Source organism: Poecilia formosa, unplaced genomic scaffold (genome assembly GCF_000485575.1).
Source record: "Poecilia formosa unplaced genomic scaffold, Poecilia_formosa-5.1.2 Scaffold256, whole genome shotgun sequence".
Taxonomy (NCBI): Eukaryota; Metazoa; Chordata; class Actinopteri; order Cyprinodontiformes; family Poeciliidae; genus Poecilia; species Poecilia formosa.
The window spans coordinates 67,375-79,809 of NW_006800195.1; the positions used below are offsets into that span (position 1 = coordinate 67,375).

The 12,435-nt window shown below is 42.0% G+C and overlaps 1 protein-coding gene across 4 annotated transcripts; it reads left to right on the forward strand.

The window, feature by feature from the left end:
* Positions 1-1,331: 1,331 nt before the first annotated feature.
* LOC103150494 (peroxisome proliferator-activated receptor gamma coactivator-related protein 1) lies at positions 1,332-10,205 on the forward strand. Of its 4 annotated transcripts, none has more exons than XM_007570142.2 (11): positions 1,332-1,588; positions 2,434-2,508; positions 3,170-3,343; positions 4,848-6,180; positions 6,422-6,475; positions 7,425-8,178; positions 8,254-8,430; positions 8,693-8,756; positions 8,835-8,956; positions 9,037-9,188; positions 9,782-10,205. In XM_007570142.2, the coding sequence occupies exons 1-11, from the start codon at positions 1,493-1,495 to the stop codon at positions 9,880-9,882; spliced, it is 3,102 nt and encodes a 1,033-aa protein (XP_007570204.1). In that variant the 5' UTR covers positions 1,332-1,492; the 3' UTR covers positions 9,883-10,205. The 4 variants fall into 4 exon arrangements, with proteins under 4 accessions (XP_007570204.1, XP_007570205.1, XP_016536291.1 ...); XM_007570143.2 differs by having other exon boundaries at positions 8,696-8,756; XM_016680805.1 differs by having other exon boundaries at positions 7,431-8,178.
* The last annotated feature ends 2,230 nt before the right edge of the window (positions 10,206-12,435 follow it).

The window sequence follows — 12,435 nt, forward strand, 5'->3', positions numbered from 1 at the left end:
ACAGCTCCCAGCTGAGGCAGGAAAAAAAAAATCACCAGCTGACACAAACGGTGTGAACATGCGTTTGATTTAAAAACTGACCTTCATCAGGTGGAGCTGTGTAGCGTCAGGAGGGACGTATCAATCACGGTTTCGTGATATAAAGTTATGTACAACTTGTGTGGTCAACGGAAAACATGCAACATTGTTGTGCAATGCCGCCATCTAGTGGTGAAAGTGAACAGCAAGCTGTTTCACAAGTTTGTTGCGATTTTCTATTCAATTCACTTCAATTCCCATTCAACTAAGCAGCTGAGCTGTACCACCGATTCAGAAGAAATGTTCTTTCGAAAACAAACTAATCCTGTTAATATGAAAAGAAACCTAAAGCAGAACCTGAGCAACTCGTCAGAATCTGTTTTGGTCAGATTTGAGCTCACAAACAAGGAATTTGACTTTGCTATCAATGTGTAAACACTTAAAACATAACATAGGGGAAATAAAAAATAATAATAATAAAAAGCTTTCTAGAATACATAGTATTTTTACAAAAGACATGTCCGAATTAGGTTTATAAACATTTTTGATTATCGCAGGTGGTTAATCCTGAAAAATAAAGACCCGTCTTTTAACCGTGTAGACATTGTATGTACATGATAGTTGACACATACGGGGTCAGTATCTAAGCTTTCCCTCCAGATAAACTTTGGAACTAAATTATCTTTGATTTTCATTTACATTTTTCTTGCAAGATTTCTGAAAGGATTATAACATTTTATATGTATGAAGTGTAACTGGTAATGTTCTTTGTCCCTTTTTGTGTGAGCTGTATACTTGGCATGTTTCATTGTATTATTCCTTCAATTAATCCATTTATCCATTGAACAGGATGGTGGAGTTCATTGTCTTTACTCTAAGTGTGTAAATTCTTGTGTACTTGAAATACTTGCCCTTTTGTAGACAATAAATAATGAACATTTGAATAAGGCCCCGTTTAAAACACAAGAAAAAAAATGCTAAAACAGGGCAAAAAATATAAATAATGCGTCATGTATTAAGATAAAATTAAAATTGAATGATCAAATGTAGTGTTAAAAGAATTGTCATGACGATTTTGACACCAGAGGTCGCAATTTGTATCAAAAAACAGGCAAAACAATGCTATCATGTCTTTCTTGTATTTCTTTCTTTCTTTTTTTTTTTTTTTTATAAAACTCTTAAATACATTCACCCCTGACTTTGATGACTTTTGGTTGTTTTTAATGACCTCTTTAATGATCAGATGTTCGGTCTTTCGTCTTGTGTAGGTGGGGGGAAATGTGTTTCAACTTTAGCAGATAAAACCGAAGCAGTGCGGAAGAAGCCGAACAGCTGACCCAGAGTCAGACTCCGACACGCCGCCTCGCTCTTCACAATGAACGCGGTGGTTACAACCTGATCTGAGATCAGCTCTGGCTGCTCGCTTCCCGCCAGTGGGGACCTCGTGTCTCTCCGTCCGGCCTGCCAGCGGACCATGTGGCGGAGCAACATGGCGGCGCGGAAGAGGGGCGAAGAGAGCGATTTAACTACCGGCAACAGCGAATTTCCGTCCCGCAACACCCTTAATGAGGTACCTGTTCCCCCGCCGCACATAACCCGGCATCAAATTAGTGGCACAAGGGCGTTTTTTGTCGCTGTCGTGAGGCGGTTTCCGCCGGTTCGCGAGGCCACATGCGCGCATAGCGACACGTGGCTGTAGTACTACTGAGGTAGAGCTCAGGAAGATGGCTAAAGTGGATCAGGTAACCTGGCTTTAACACCCAAATAGTAGTTTATTTAACTCTGCCGACATTTATTTGGCCCCATGGCACCTTTGTGTTTTTGACTGAGTGAGTATTAAAAGTGGGAGACACGTTTGTACGTCAGGAGGACAGGATGTTCCTGAGGACAGGCTGAACTCTTCTCTGGAGCAGTCGGTGTGGTTTTAAATGTCTTTCCGGTCGATAGTCGTACTGACGGTTCACAAACGCCACAAAAAGAATGTGCAGATTTTTCTACTACAAAGGGAAATAAACTCTTCCTATGTTTATTTACAAATTTAAACAGTGTCCAGAAATGCCTATTATCTTGTATTTGTGTAATTGCAGTACTACTGAGCTCCTTCATTTACAGCTGACTCCTCCTCCTCCTCCTCTGCTTCATTAGGGGGTCCTCTCTATCATTATGAATGTATTTCTTAGAAAATAGTCTATTGAACAGAAGCTTTCAGTAAGTAACTGTTTACTGCAACACAAATTTCTGACTACAGGTGAAAAACACCCTGAAAATGTAGCCACATCAGGAAGTTTTGTCTTAAAACTTCCTGAGAAGAGGCAGTTTTTACTGTTAGGGCTTCCCTCAACACCTGAAGGAAAGGAGTGTGTTGTCTGCTGGCTGTGTAATTGTGGAGCCCTTCTTCCCTTCCTGTGCCTCCAGCTGGTCCTGAGCAGAAGTCAAGATGTGGACCACTCCATTTTAGCCATCTTTGAAGACTCAGCTGCTTCACCAGAGGTCAGTGTTGAAGCTTGTTGAAAGTATTTGACCCGCTGCTAATTTTGTGAATTTTCAGTGAAATTCTTTTTTATTTTATTTTATTTTTTTTTTACAATTTCCATTTTTTGCTGTTTTAATTTCTTCTTTTCATCTTTATTTATTAATTTTGACCTGCAGTTTGACATATGGTTCAACAGATACAAATGGTATAAAAAAATAAATAAATATGCAAGTCAGTCCAATTCAAGCAATCCATTTGAAACAGCTTATAACTAATCCCTACCCAAATAAGGATGGGACAAAACAAACAAAAAGAAATGACAATACTTATGTAGTCTGATGTAATTTTCCTCAAGGAATTAAAGTAATTCATAAAAGTTTGCCATGTCTGAAGAGATCCATGTCAATAATGTAACCCAGAATGTCTTTCCTTCATAACTTATTTTTATGGATCTTTTTAATGATGGACAGCAGGCAATCAGCAAAACAAGTAATGTGTTATTATCTTATAGTAATATTACAATTGGCTCAGATGTTTCTGCCATTTTTCATGAGGTGAAACTTTACGTCGGCATGCAGAATCTGCACTCACGATCCTTGATGTTTATTATCCTACCAAGTTGTTCTCCCCATCACACCAACATGACTAGACGGGTAAATGTTGTTTTTTTTCTTTCAGAGTCATAACGGTGCAGAGGAAGCAAATGAGAGCCTGCTGTGCGCCCTGACTGAGATGCTGGACCGAGTGGGGCAGGACGATGACGACAATGGGATCTTCTCACCCTTTGACGTCCTGCCAAACACTGAGCTGCTGCACCGAGCGCAGCAGCGCACAGACGAGCCGCGCCTTCAGGTGGGGAGAAGCTGAATGACAGCTGGAGTAACCATGGGCATCGATGTCATATTCAGTTTGGGCTTTTAATAACTAATATCGACATTTCTTTATCTGAGGTGAAACATTGACACAACAAACGGCTTCAATGAATTATTGAAGTGTGTTAAATTATAAGTTTCTTCTCAAAGTTATTTTTAGCAACCCATTTAAAGTAAATTGTTTCTCAACGTAATCGTCCCGAGGCAACAAAAAAAAAAAAAAAACAGTCATAAGTGCTCTGGAAATTTTAACAGACTTTGAAGTGATCATAGTTCAGTTTCACAAGGTTGCACATTTCTTGCTGTGGAACACGAGATTTCAATCCGGACCGGAGCAGAGTGCAGAGACTTTAAAGTTTTTACACTGGCATCTTCCCGTGGACTTTGTAGTGACTTTATGTAGGTGATAAAGGGTTACTGCTGTGACGGCATGATGAAGTTTATGTCACAAATCAGCCGAACAAGACTGAAGTCGACATTCCTGCAGCAGGAGGAAGCAGATGCTTATCGTCTGTAGATGTAACATGCAGAAACATCAATGTTCCACTGTGGAAATTCACTCAGGAAAGGGCTGATGTAAAATAGGAAGTTGAGAGGAAAATATCAAAACACCCTCTCAGCTGAAAAGCTAAATCTGTCCCTGGAAACCCGCCATTTTTAGACAAGCAATTCTGTGTCTAAGGACGTGTTTCATATCTGATTGTCTGGTAGACTCTGATTGGGGACCAAGATTGCAACAATTGTAACATTTTCAGCTGGTCCGGTTGACTTTCACACTGCATTGTGTCAAATTATCCAAACTATTTGAAAAACTTGTTCACGCCCTCGCCTGTGGTGGCGCTGCACTAAGAATCACTGAAGGAAAAGACACTAAAACCTCCAAAGAAGACATAAGTCCAACCTCCTTCTTCACAGAATGTAAACAAAAAGGAGTGCTGTCAGATTTTACCAGTTGTATGATTTCTGTTTTGTCTTTGGTAAAAGGCCACCATCCGTTCCTCTCTCTAGTGCTGGACACGCTCGTTTCCTTTCTTTGCCCGTTTAGCACATTTCAGCACCAAGGCAGTTCAAAGTGCTTTACATCATAAAAATGTTTTTTTTTTATTTTTTTTTTTATTCATATTTACCCAGAATGCCATGCACCGTAGTTCACTTCCTGCTTTTGGAGCAGTCTTGGGTTAGCTGGACTTTTAAAATGCACCAGAGTTCACTTCAAACAAACCAATACCTAGGTTTTGAGGCGGACCATAGCTCCCTTATTTGGTCTGCATCAGAGTTTGATTGCGCGTTCTTACCTCCCCAAACGAACCAGACTTTCTAGGCAAATGGATCAGACTTTGATGAAAGCAGACTAAAAAAGCTGGCATAAATGCACATTTCTTTGACATTCTGCTGTTGATGGGGTGTTGTTTCTCTATAATCTTTTTTTTTTCTTGTCCGAGAAACTATTTCTGACCCTCAACCTCTGTCTTCCTGCTCTTCAGGAACCCTCGCCTTCTTTCAGACTTCGACCGAGACCCAAGCCACCAAACGAAACCTCGAGAACCCGTTCAGACGGAGAGCAGAAAGTAGAGAGGACCGGTCGCTCCCAGATGTTAAAGAAACAAAACCAGAGGCTGTTCTCTTCCAAAAACAGGAGGGCGAAGGCGGAAGTGGAGGTTTTCACCTCAACGTCCCTCGTCAGTTTGGTGAAACTCATGCACTCCTATTGCTTGAAGCTGCATGTGGAGAAGGAGGACGATCCGAGGAAAAACAAGTCCCTGTTTTCTCAGGAAGAGGTGTTGCGGTACGAACGGCCCTCCGAAGACAGCGACGAAGAGATAAACGTCGTGTCTGAAGATGAGGCACCTTCAAAACAGACAGAGGAGGAGGAAGAGGGTGGAAATAGAGGGGATGGCCCACTCCTGAAGAGTGTACTGCTAAATGGAAAGACCTCCAGAGAAAAGAAGAGTGTGAGCTTTGGTCCCGTTCACGTGGCGTCGTTTGATGAATCGGAGGAGGAAGAAATTGAGGAGAAAAGCAGGGAAACGCTCGAAGAGCCATCGGGTTCAGCACTTCAACCTTCGGACCAGCCCCCAGAAGGAAACAACGGAGAACAAGAGAAGAAGAAAGGCGAGACAAGAACCAAACCACTGAGCCTGCAAGAGTACAGGCAGCTCCGGCTGAATAGACGACCCCCGGTGGAGGAACATAGGAACTACAACACCGGGTGGCCTTCTGTGTCTGAGCTGCCCAAAGAGCTGCCCCCCATCCTGCCCCTGCGTAGACCAAACACAGCAGCTGAGTTCAGCACTTTCACCCAACATGTTAAGTTAAAGGAGGCTAAACTTCACAACCATCTACATCACAAGAGGCTAAAGAGCTCAAAACCTGAACCCAGAACCTCCTCTGCCAACCCACAGTCTGACCACTCAGCCACACCCAGCGGCAGGAAACCAGACAACAGGAGAAGTCCAGCGAAGAAGCCAAAGCTCGTCAGTAGCGACCCTCCAAACCCAGTCCTCGTTAGACTGCACAGCAACAAGCATCCACAGCAGATCCAGAATGAATCCCCAGCACTTTATGAGAGATCTTCAGAACCAAAGCTCAGTACCAAGCTGACCGAGATGCCGCCACGTGTTGACCCTGAATCTCCTCAGGATCTGGGCCGAGCAGAGCGGCCGTCGAGTCCAGACGTTGGGTTTACTGCCATCGCACCACGCCTCCATCGGCCTCCCACAGAGGGTCACATGATGCCACAGGAGGAGTTTACAGACACTACGGAACCAGAACCGCCTCAGAACGACTGCAGAGAGAACAGTGCTGCTGATCAATCAGGTAAAGCCTCTTGAGGACGGGTCGCTTCATCTGAGACAGAGAAAACAAGAGTAGGTCGAGTTTCTGGATTGATTTAATTTAAACAAAAGATTTTATTTTATAGACTTCTCACAAGGGAACAGTTTTCCTCACTGACAGCTTCTCTGAAGCTAATCAAGGGAAATTTCATCTTAAACTAAATGTAATGATGTTTTCAAGAACAGGACAAAATAAATCCTTTCGTCTCGGTTTGTTCTTCCAGGTATTGAAGCTGCTGACTTGACCAGCCTGCTGGAGCAGTTTGAGGAAACACAAGGTGGGCTGAGAATGTAGTTACAGTGTTACGGCTTTAAAATGTCTTCAATTTATTTACAAATGGAAGTTGTCCTTAAATATGTTAATCACGGATCTTAAATTTTGTTGTGGCAGGACTATTTAATCTTGTATATTGTATGTAGTTTTTTTTCTTGAGACTTTTCTGTTTGAGTAGTGGGCAGACGTCTCCATTGTGTCCTGAGACTTCAGGCAGGCTACCGCTAACTAGCTGCTAATATACCCCTGCTTGCTAGCTAGCTAGTTTTTTTCCCCCGCTTATCATAGGTTAGTGAAAAATAATCGCCAGTAGGCTGGAGGACATTCATTTTAGTTGGCTGGATGTCGTTCGTTTTTTCCATTGGCTGACTTCTGTTGCCAGAAATGTGACAGTTTTGATCTCCTGTGTGGCGAAGTCCCAGCGTACTGAAATACTTACTGGTTTAAAAGGTAACAAGCTTTTGCTTTTCCTTAAGATTTTAACTCTTATGTCAAATGTAAACGTGACTTCTATGGCCTTTTCCTGTAAGAGAGTCACCGAGTGTTTTTCTGCCAGGAGACTCTTCCACCTGAGCTGTTGATCTCTGTTGCTCCCTCAGAGCAACTCATTTGGACTCATGGCTGCTTCTCACAGAGCTACTGACATTGTTTTTATAACTCAATCCTGCTATAAATCCTTACCAGTTAGATGCTCAAACCAATTAGATTAATTGTACAGCATTATAACTCTCTATTTAGTGTTTATAGTGTTTTCCATTAAATGTTGTCTTGTGTTTTATGTTAAAATGCAATAAAAAAAATACTTTATTGATCCCAAAGGGAAATGTTGTGGTAACTCAAATTCTTCAAGATTCTTCAAGAATTTGAGTATTTCTGTTTGCTTTGTTAGTGTTAAACCATCTTCTCATTTTTTCATTTTTCTTTTTTTTTTTTTGTTTTTTTTTTCCTTTCAGCTATAGACGACGGCATTTGTAGCAACGGGCCCAAACCAGTTCCTGCTGCTTCGTCCTTGTCCATCGAAACGAAGTGTCAGGTGGGCCTGGACAGACCTGAGCCTGCAGGACCAGAGCTGACCTCTGCATCACCACTGAAGCCCCCTGTGGGGCCGCTGGGACCACCGAGCCCTGAAGACGGTCTGAAAGACGTCCGGTTGTTGGACGTCCCTGAGGCTCTGCACACCGAGGTCGTCCTGAGCACCCAGAGGAACCCGCCCACTAGATGCAGAAGTCTGTCTCTGAAGCTCGTTCAGATCATCGAACCGCGCCCGCTTCCGACCAGGAAGGTTCGGCCGAGCCAATCAGAGCCGCCTGCGGCTCACAGTTCGGCTCAGATCTACGCGTACTTGTGCTGCGATCATGATTACTGCGGTTCTGCTGAGCGATGTCCTCCACAAGCCCAGCAGCCGGCTGAAGCCGCCACAGAACCGGAGCGGACGGCAGATCACGTTTCAGGGAACCCTCGATCGGCTCAAACCAGGACGGGTTCGGAGACGGACACGAGTACAGACGAGGCTCTGCGGTTTTCACCCAGAAAGGCTGCAGACAGGGGCGGCCGAGACGACAGCAGGGCGGCGCTGTGCGGCCTCCCTACGCCTCCACCCACTCCTCCTGGGAGAGGACGGAGCAGGAGGAGGTACCGGGTAAGATCTCCTCGCTCAGACTCCGGCTCCACCTCCTCGTCCTGCTCCTGCTCGCCAAAACGACCCAGGTGCTCCTCGTCTCTCGTCGTCCTCAGGTGTAAGCACTGCCACCTTCTCTGACCTCACGTTGTTGCTCCTCACAGGATCCGGCGCCGGTGTTCAGAGAGCAGCTCCTGCTCGTCTTCCCCTTCCTCCTGCGCCTCGCCTCCTCAGCGTCACTGCGCGGCCCGATCAAGGTCCAAATCCAGGTCCTGGTCTCGGTCCAGATCCCGATCGTCTTCTCCTCAAATATACCACAGGCGCTGGAGGGATGTGTCTGCGTGAGTTACTTTTTTTGATGAGTCCTCGTCACACAGTAATGTGTAAAAGTCTTGGGTCGTCCTCAGTGCAGGCAGACTTGATGTAAAAAATTCTCCAAGTTTTATTTTAGTGATCTCCTATTTTAATAGGTTCAAGGAAGCATGGCTGCTTTGAAGTGAGGTGTTAAACAGTGTGTGGTTGAAAACCTTTATGTCGTTCTAAATGTATGTTAACAATCACAGTGGGCTTCATGTTTGAAGTTTTGTTTTGTTCTCGCTGCAGCAGCAGGGAGTCCAGGCGGCGCAGCAGAGAGCGGGAGATGAGGATTCAGAAACTCAAAGCCATAGTGGGTACATTTTCTTCCATATCATACCGTTATGTTTTTGTGCAGCGGGCTGAATGTATGTTAACTTGTGTGACCCAGGACGAGCGCAGGGTGGTGTACGTCGGCCGGATCCGCAGAACGATGACTCATGACGAGCTGAGGGAGCGCTTCTCTCAGTTCGGAGAGGTCGAGTGCGTGTCGCTTCACTTCAGAGACGGCAGGTCGGTTCTCAGAGTCACTCTGCCTCGTTTCTTTCACCCGTTGAACCACATTAATGTGAAACCGTTGTTGGTCCCCACAGCGACCACTACGGCTTCGTGACGTTCTACAACACAGAGGACGCGTTCGCAGCCATCGATAACGGCGGGAAGCTGAGACAACCCAATGAGCTGCCCTTTGACCTCTGCTTCGGTGGTCGGAGGCAGTTTTGTAATTCTGTCTACGCTGATCTGGGTGAGAAATGTTTCCTTCTGGAAAAAAACCCTCACTGTCATTTCTTTTAGCTTAATTCCCAGCATTAAAGCTGGGATATGTAATTTTAAAAATATATATATATTTTTTTACATTTTCGTTAAAACGTTATGTTGTGACAGTGTAGTATGAGACAGATAATCTGAAGAAATCGAGCTCCTCCACCTGAGCTGCTATTACCGTCTGAAGAAATGCTCCACTCAGAACCAATCGGAGCCAGGGGGAGGGTCTTAGTGCTGTCTATCAACCTCATGTACACTCTACTCAATGTGTTAAAGGAGGGACAACTTAGCATTACAGGAAAACTGTTTATCCACTGTTATCAGTGGCTGTAGCAGAGAAAATAGGGGATCGGTGAGCAGCACATGCACAAGCCTGATTGACATCTCCAAGACCCTCCGCCTCGTTCTGACTGCTTCACAACATGCTGACAATTTCAACAAATATGTGAAAATACATATACACTTTTTTAAGTTACATACTGCAGCTTAAAAGGCAAAACAAACATCTTTTGTACATTTGGGATCAAATGGTAATTTTAAATGAATTTAACCTGAATTGACCTTGTTGTTCAGACGCTAACAGAGAGGCAGAGCCGCCGCCCCCCAGGAGTCGGTTTGAAGATTTGGACTTTGACTCGCTGCTGAAACAGGCCCAGAGAGGACTGAAGAGGTAGCAGAGCCGAGTGCAGCACCAGGACGAAGATCATCCAGAGACTTTCTGGAGCCCAGAGCATCAATCTCACAATAATGTAGCAAAGTCTTTTTTTGTTTGTTTTATTACTTTTATTTTGGGTGTTTTCAGGTTTGAATGAATAAGCTGAACACGTTTGCATTTATTGATTTGTACGTGACAGTACAGCACTGACTGTACAGTTTTTCAGGTGGAATGTTGAACAGCATCATTATGTAGCGCTCTGACAGTGAATATGTTTTATTGCATGTTTGTCACATTCCAACACACAAAGTTACATGTTTAAAGTTTTCTATATCAAAATAAAGATGCTTTATTGTTTCTATTGTAGGTTTTTATTTAAAGTTTTTTTAATTTAATCCTCTTCATGCTGTCTTTTGTTTGCACATCATTAATGCAACAAGAAATTTACTGGTTAGGATATAGCGCAACTTTGTGGTGACTGAACAAAGTAAGAACTGCAATTTCACTTCCAGTTTAGTCTTTACAAACGGAATAATTTATATATTGAACATGAACATTAATTTTTAGATTTTACATGAGAAAAAATACAAGATGTGAAACAAAAGGTGTTAGTTTTCCATATTGCAGTTTTCAATATAATTACAACCTTTTATGTTGTTTTATTTCCAGAACCACTGCTCTAATTTGGATGGTTAGGAAAAATGACCATCCAAATGTCATTTAATACAAAAGTTTAATACAAAAATCATTTATTGTTTAACAATCTCAAAATGACAGAATATAACAGTAAATGGGCTCACACAAAATAACATGAAATATAACAAAGAAACGTCATCCAACACTGGAGAAACTATTGGGAAACTTCTGTGCAGCAGTAGATGAATTACAGCAAATTCCCATAAACATAAATATATAAAAATAGAATTAAATAGACTTTACACTGTTGACAAAAAATGTACTCCAGGCCAGAGAAATAATAATGTGTAAGAGAGCTTAACATTGTTTTCAATGTGCATGTCTGAGCATTTAAAGACTATGTATTCATTTATTGACATTCAAAACTAAAGCATAATTCTGTGCAGATAACTGCATGGATATATTCTGTATTATATCCAAATACAGTTAGTGTTTGGCTGACAAACCCTGTTAGTCAGCCACCAATTAAAATCATATGTGCTGAATTAGGGGGATACATAAAACTTGTGGGGAAAACTTTCAGCACTGGAGGACCAGTGCTGAAAAACACTGGATTAGATGTTGGCATTTCTTAGATTTCAACAACAAAACAAAATTGGTTCAATGACATATTTTCATCATTAGTTAATGGGCTAGAATTGGATGGTTTATCCACCATCTGTCACCAACCTTAACCATAAATTCAACCTTTGTGATCATAATTCAACATTGAATTAACATCTTTTGCAAACAAGCCAACAGCAAGTGGCTGTGAGGTTGGGACATCCCACTCATGCAAGTACTTATTTTAAAATGTTATTACCCCCCCATTCAATAATAAAATGCTCTCACCCAGAGCTCAGAAGAGGAGGAGGAGAAGATTAAAATGGGTGTGACAAAACAGCATACACTGATTCAACATTGATCAGATGTTGATCAGACATAGGCGTTTTATTCAGTAGATTTCAACCACAAAACAACATTGATTCAATGACATCTCTTCAACATTGGTTAATTGGCTAGAATTGGATGATTGTTTGATGGTTGATCCACCGTCAGTTGTCAACCTCAACCAAAAATCAACCATTCTGAGTATAATTCAACATTGAATTACCATTGCATGCTATCTGGAAAAGAGTCACATTTGATGACGTCCAGGAGGTGCAGAGATACCTGGCTGCTGGAAGGCAATACTGCCAGATTCCAGGATCCTCTGAGATACTGGAACAACCAAATGACCATCTATCAAAACTCTTCCACCTTTCCTTACAATTTCTTTGCACTCCAGCATCATCTGTACCATGTGACCGGCTGTTTTCTACAGCTGGAGAAGTTGTACCAACAAATACAAATAAATGTTGGAAAAACATAGTCTTTTAAAATAAAAAATTTGTCAAACAAAACAAAACAAAAAATTCCCAGTCTTCTTTTATCCTCATTCACCATCATGTTATATTTGACTGTATCTAAAAATATCAAAGATATTTTAAATTTAAATGAAGATATGAAATAATACATTATAAAATACAATTACTTAAATTATACTATCGTACTAAGTCATGCAATCAATGACAGGTGACATCTGTGGGGATATCTGTGTGCAGAAATGTGCTTTTGGCCACATTTTGAAGAATCAGAAATGGATGATGGAAATAACTTTCTCTATTTCAGAAGAAAAAATTGACACTCACTTGAGACGGTTTTTGGCTTTCCTGAAAAAGTTAATGCTCTGAAGGGGAAATAAAAAATGAAAATAAAACAATGAGATTGGAAGTTAAATGGAAAAATACACAATAGTGGTAATGTTTAATCATTGGTGTTGGACATGATTAAAAATGTATAAACGTTTTTCACACTGTAAAATAAAATAATGTGAGAAACTTCTTAATCTTTTGGA

Bases quoted from the DNA above. Each gene is read 5' to 3' on its own strand.
- LOC103150494 (XM_007570142.2), top strand. From the start codon at position 1,493: ATGTGGCGGAGCAACATGGCGGCGCGGAAGAGGGGCGAAGAGAGCGAT. The intron at 2,509-3,169 runs GTCAGTGTTGAA...TTTTTCTTTCAG, and splicing joins ACTCAGCTGCTTCACCAGAG to AGTCATAACGGTGCAGAGGA. The intron at 6,476-7,424 runs GTGGGCTGAGAA...TTTTCCTTTCAG, and splicing joins GCAGTTTGAGGAAACACAAG to CTATAGACGACGGCATTTGT.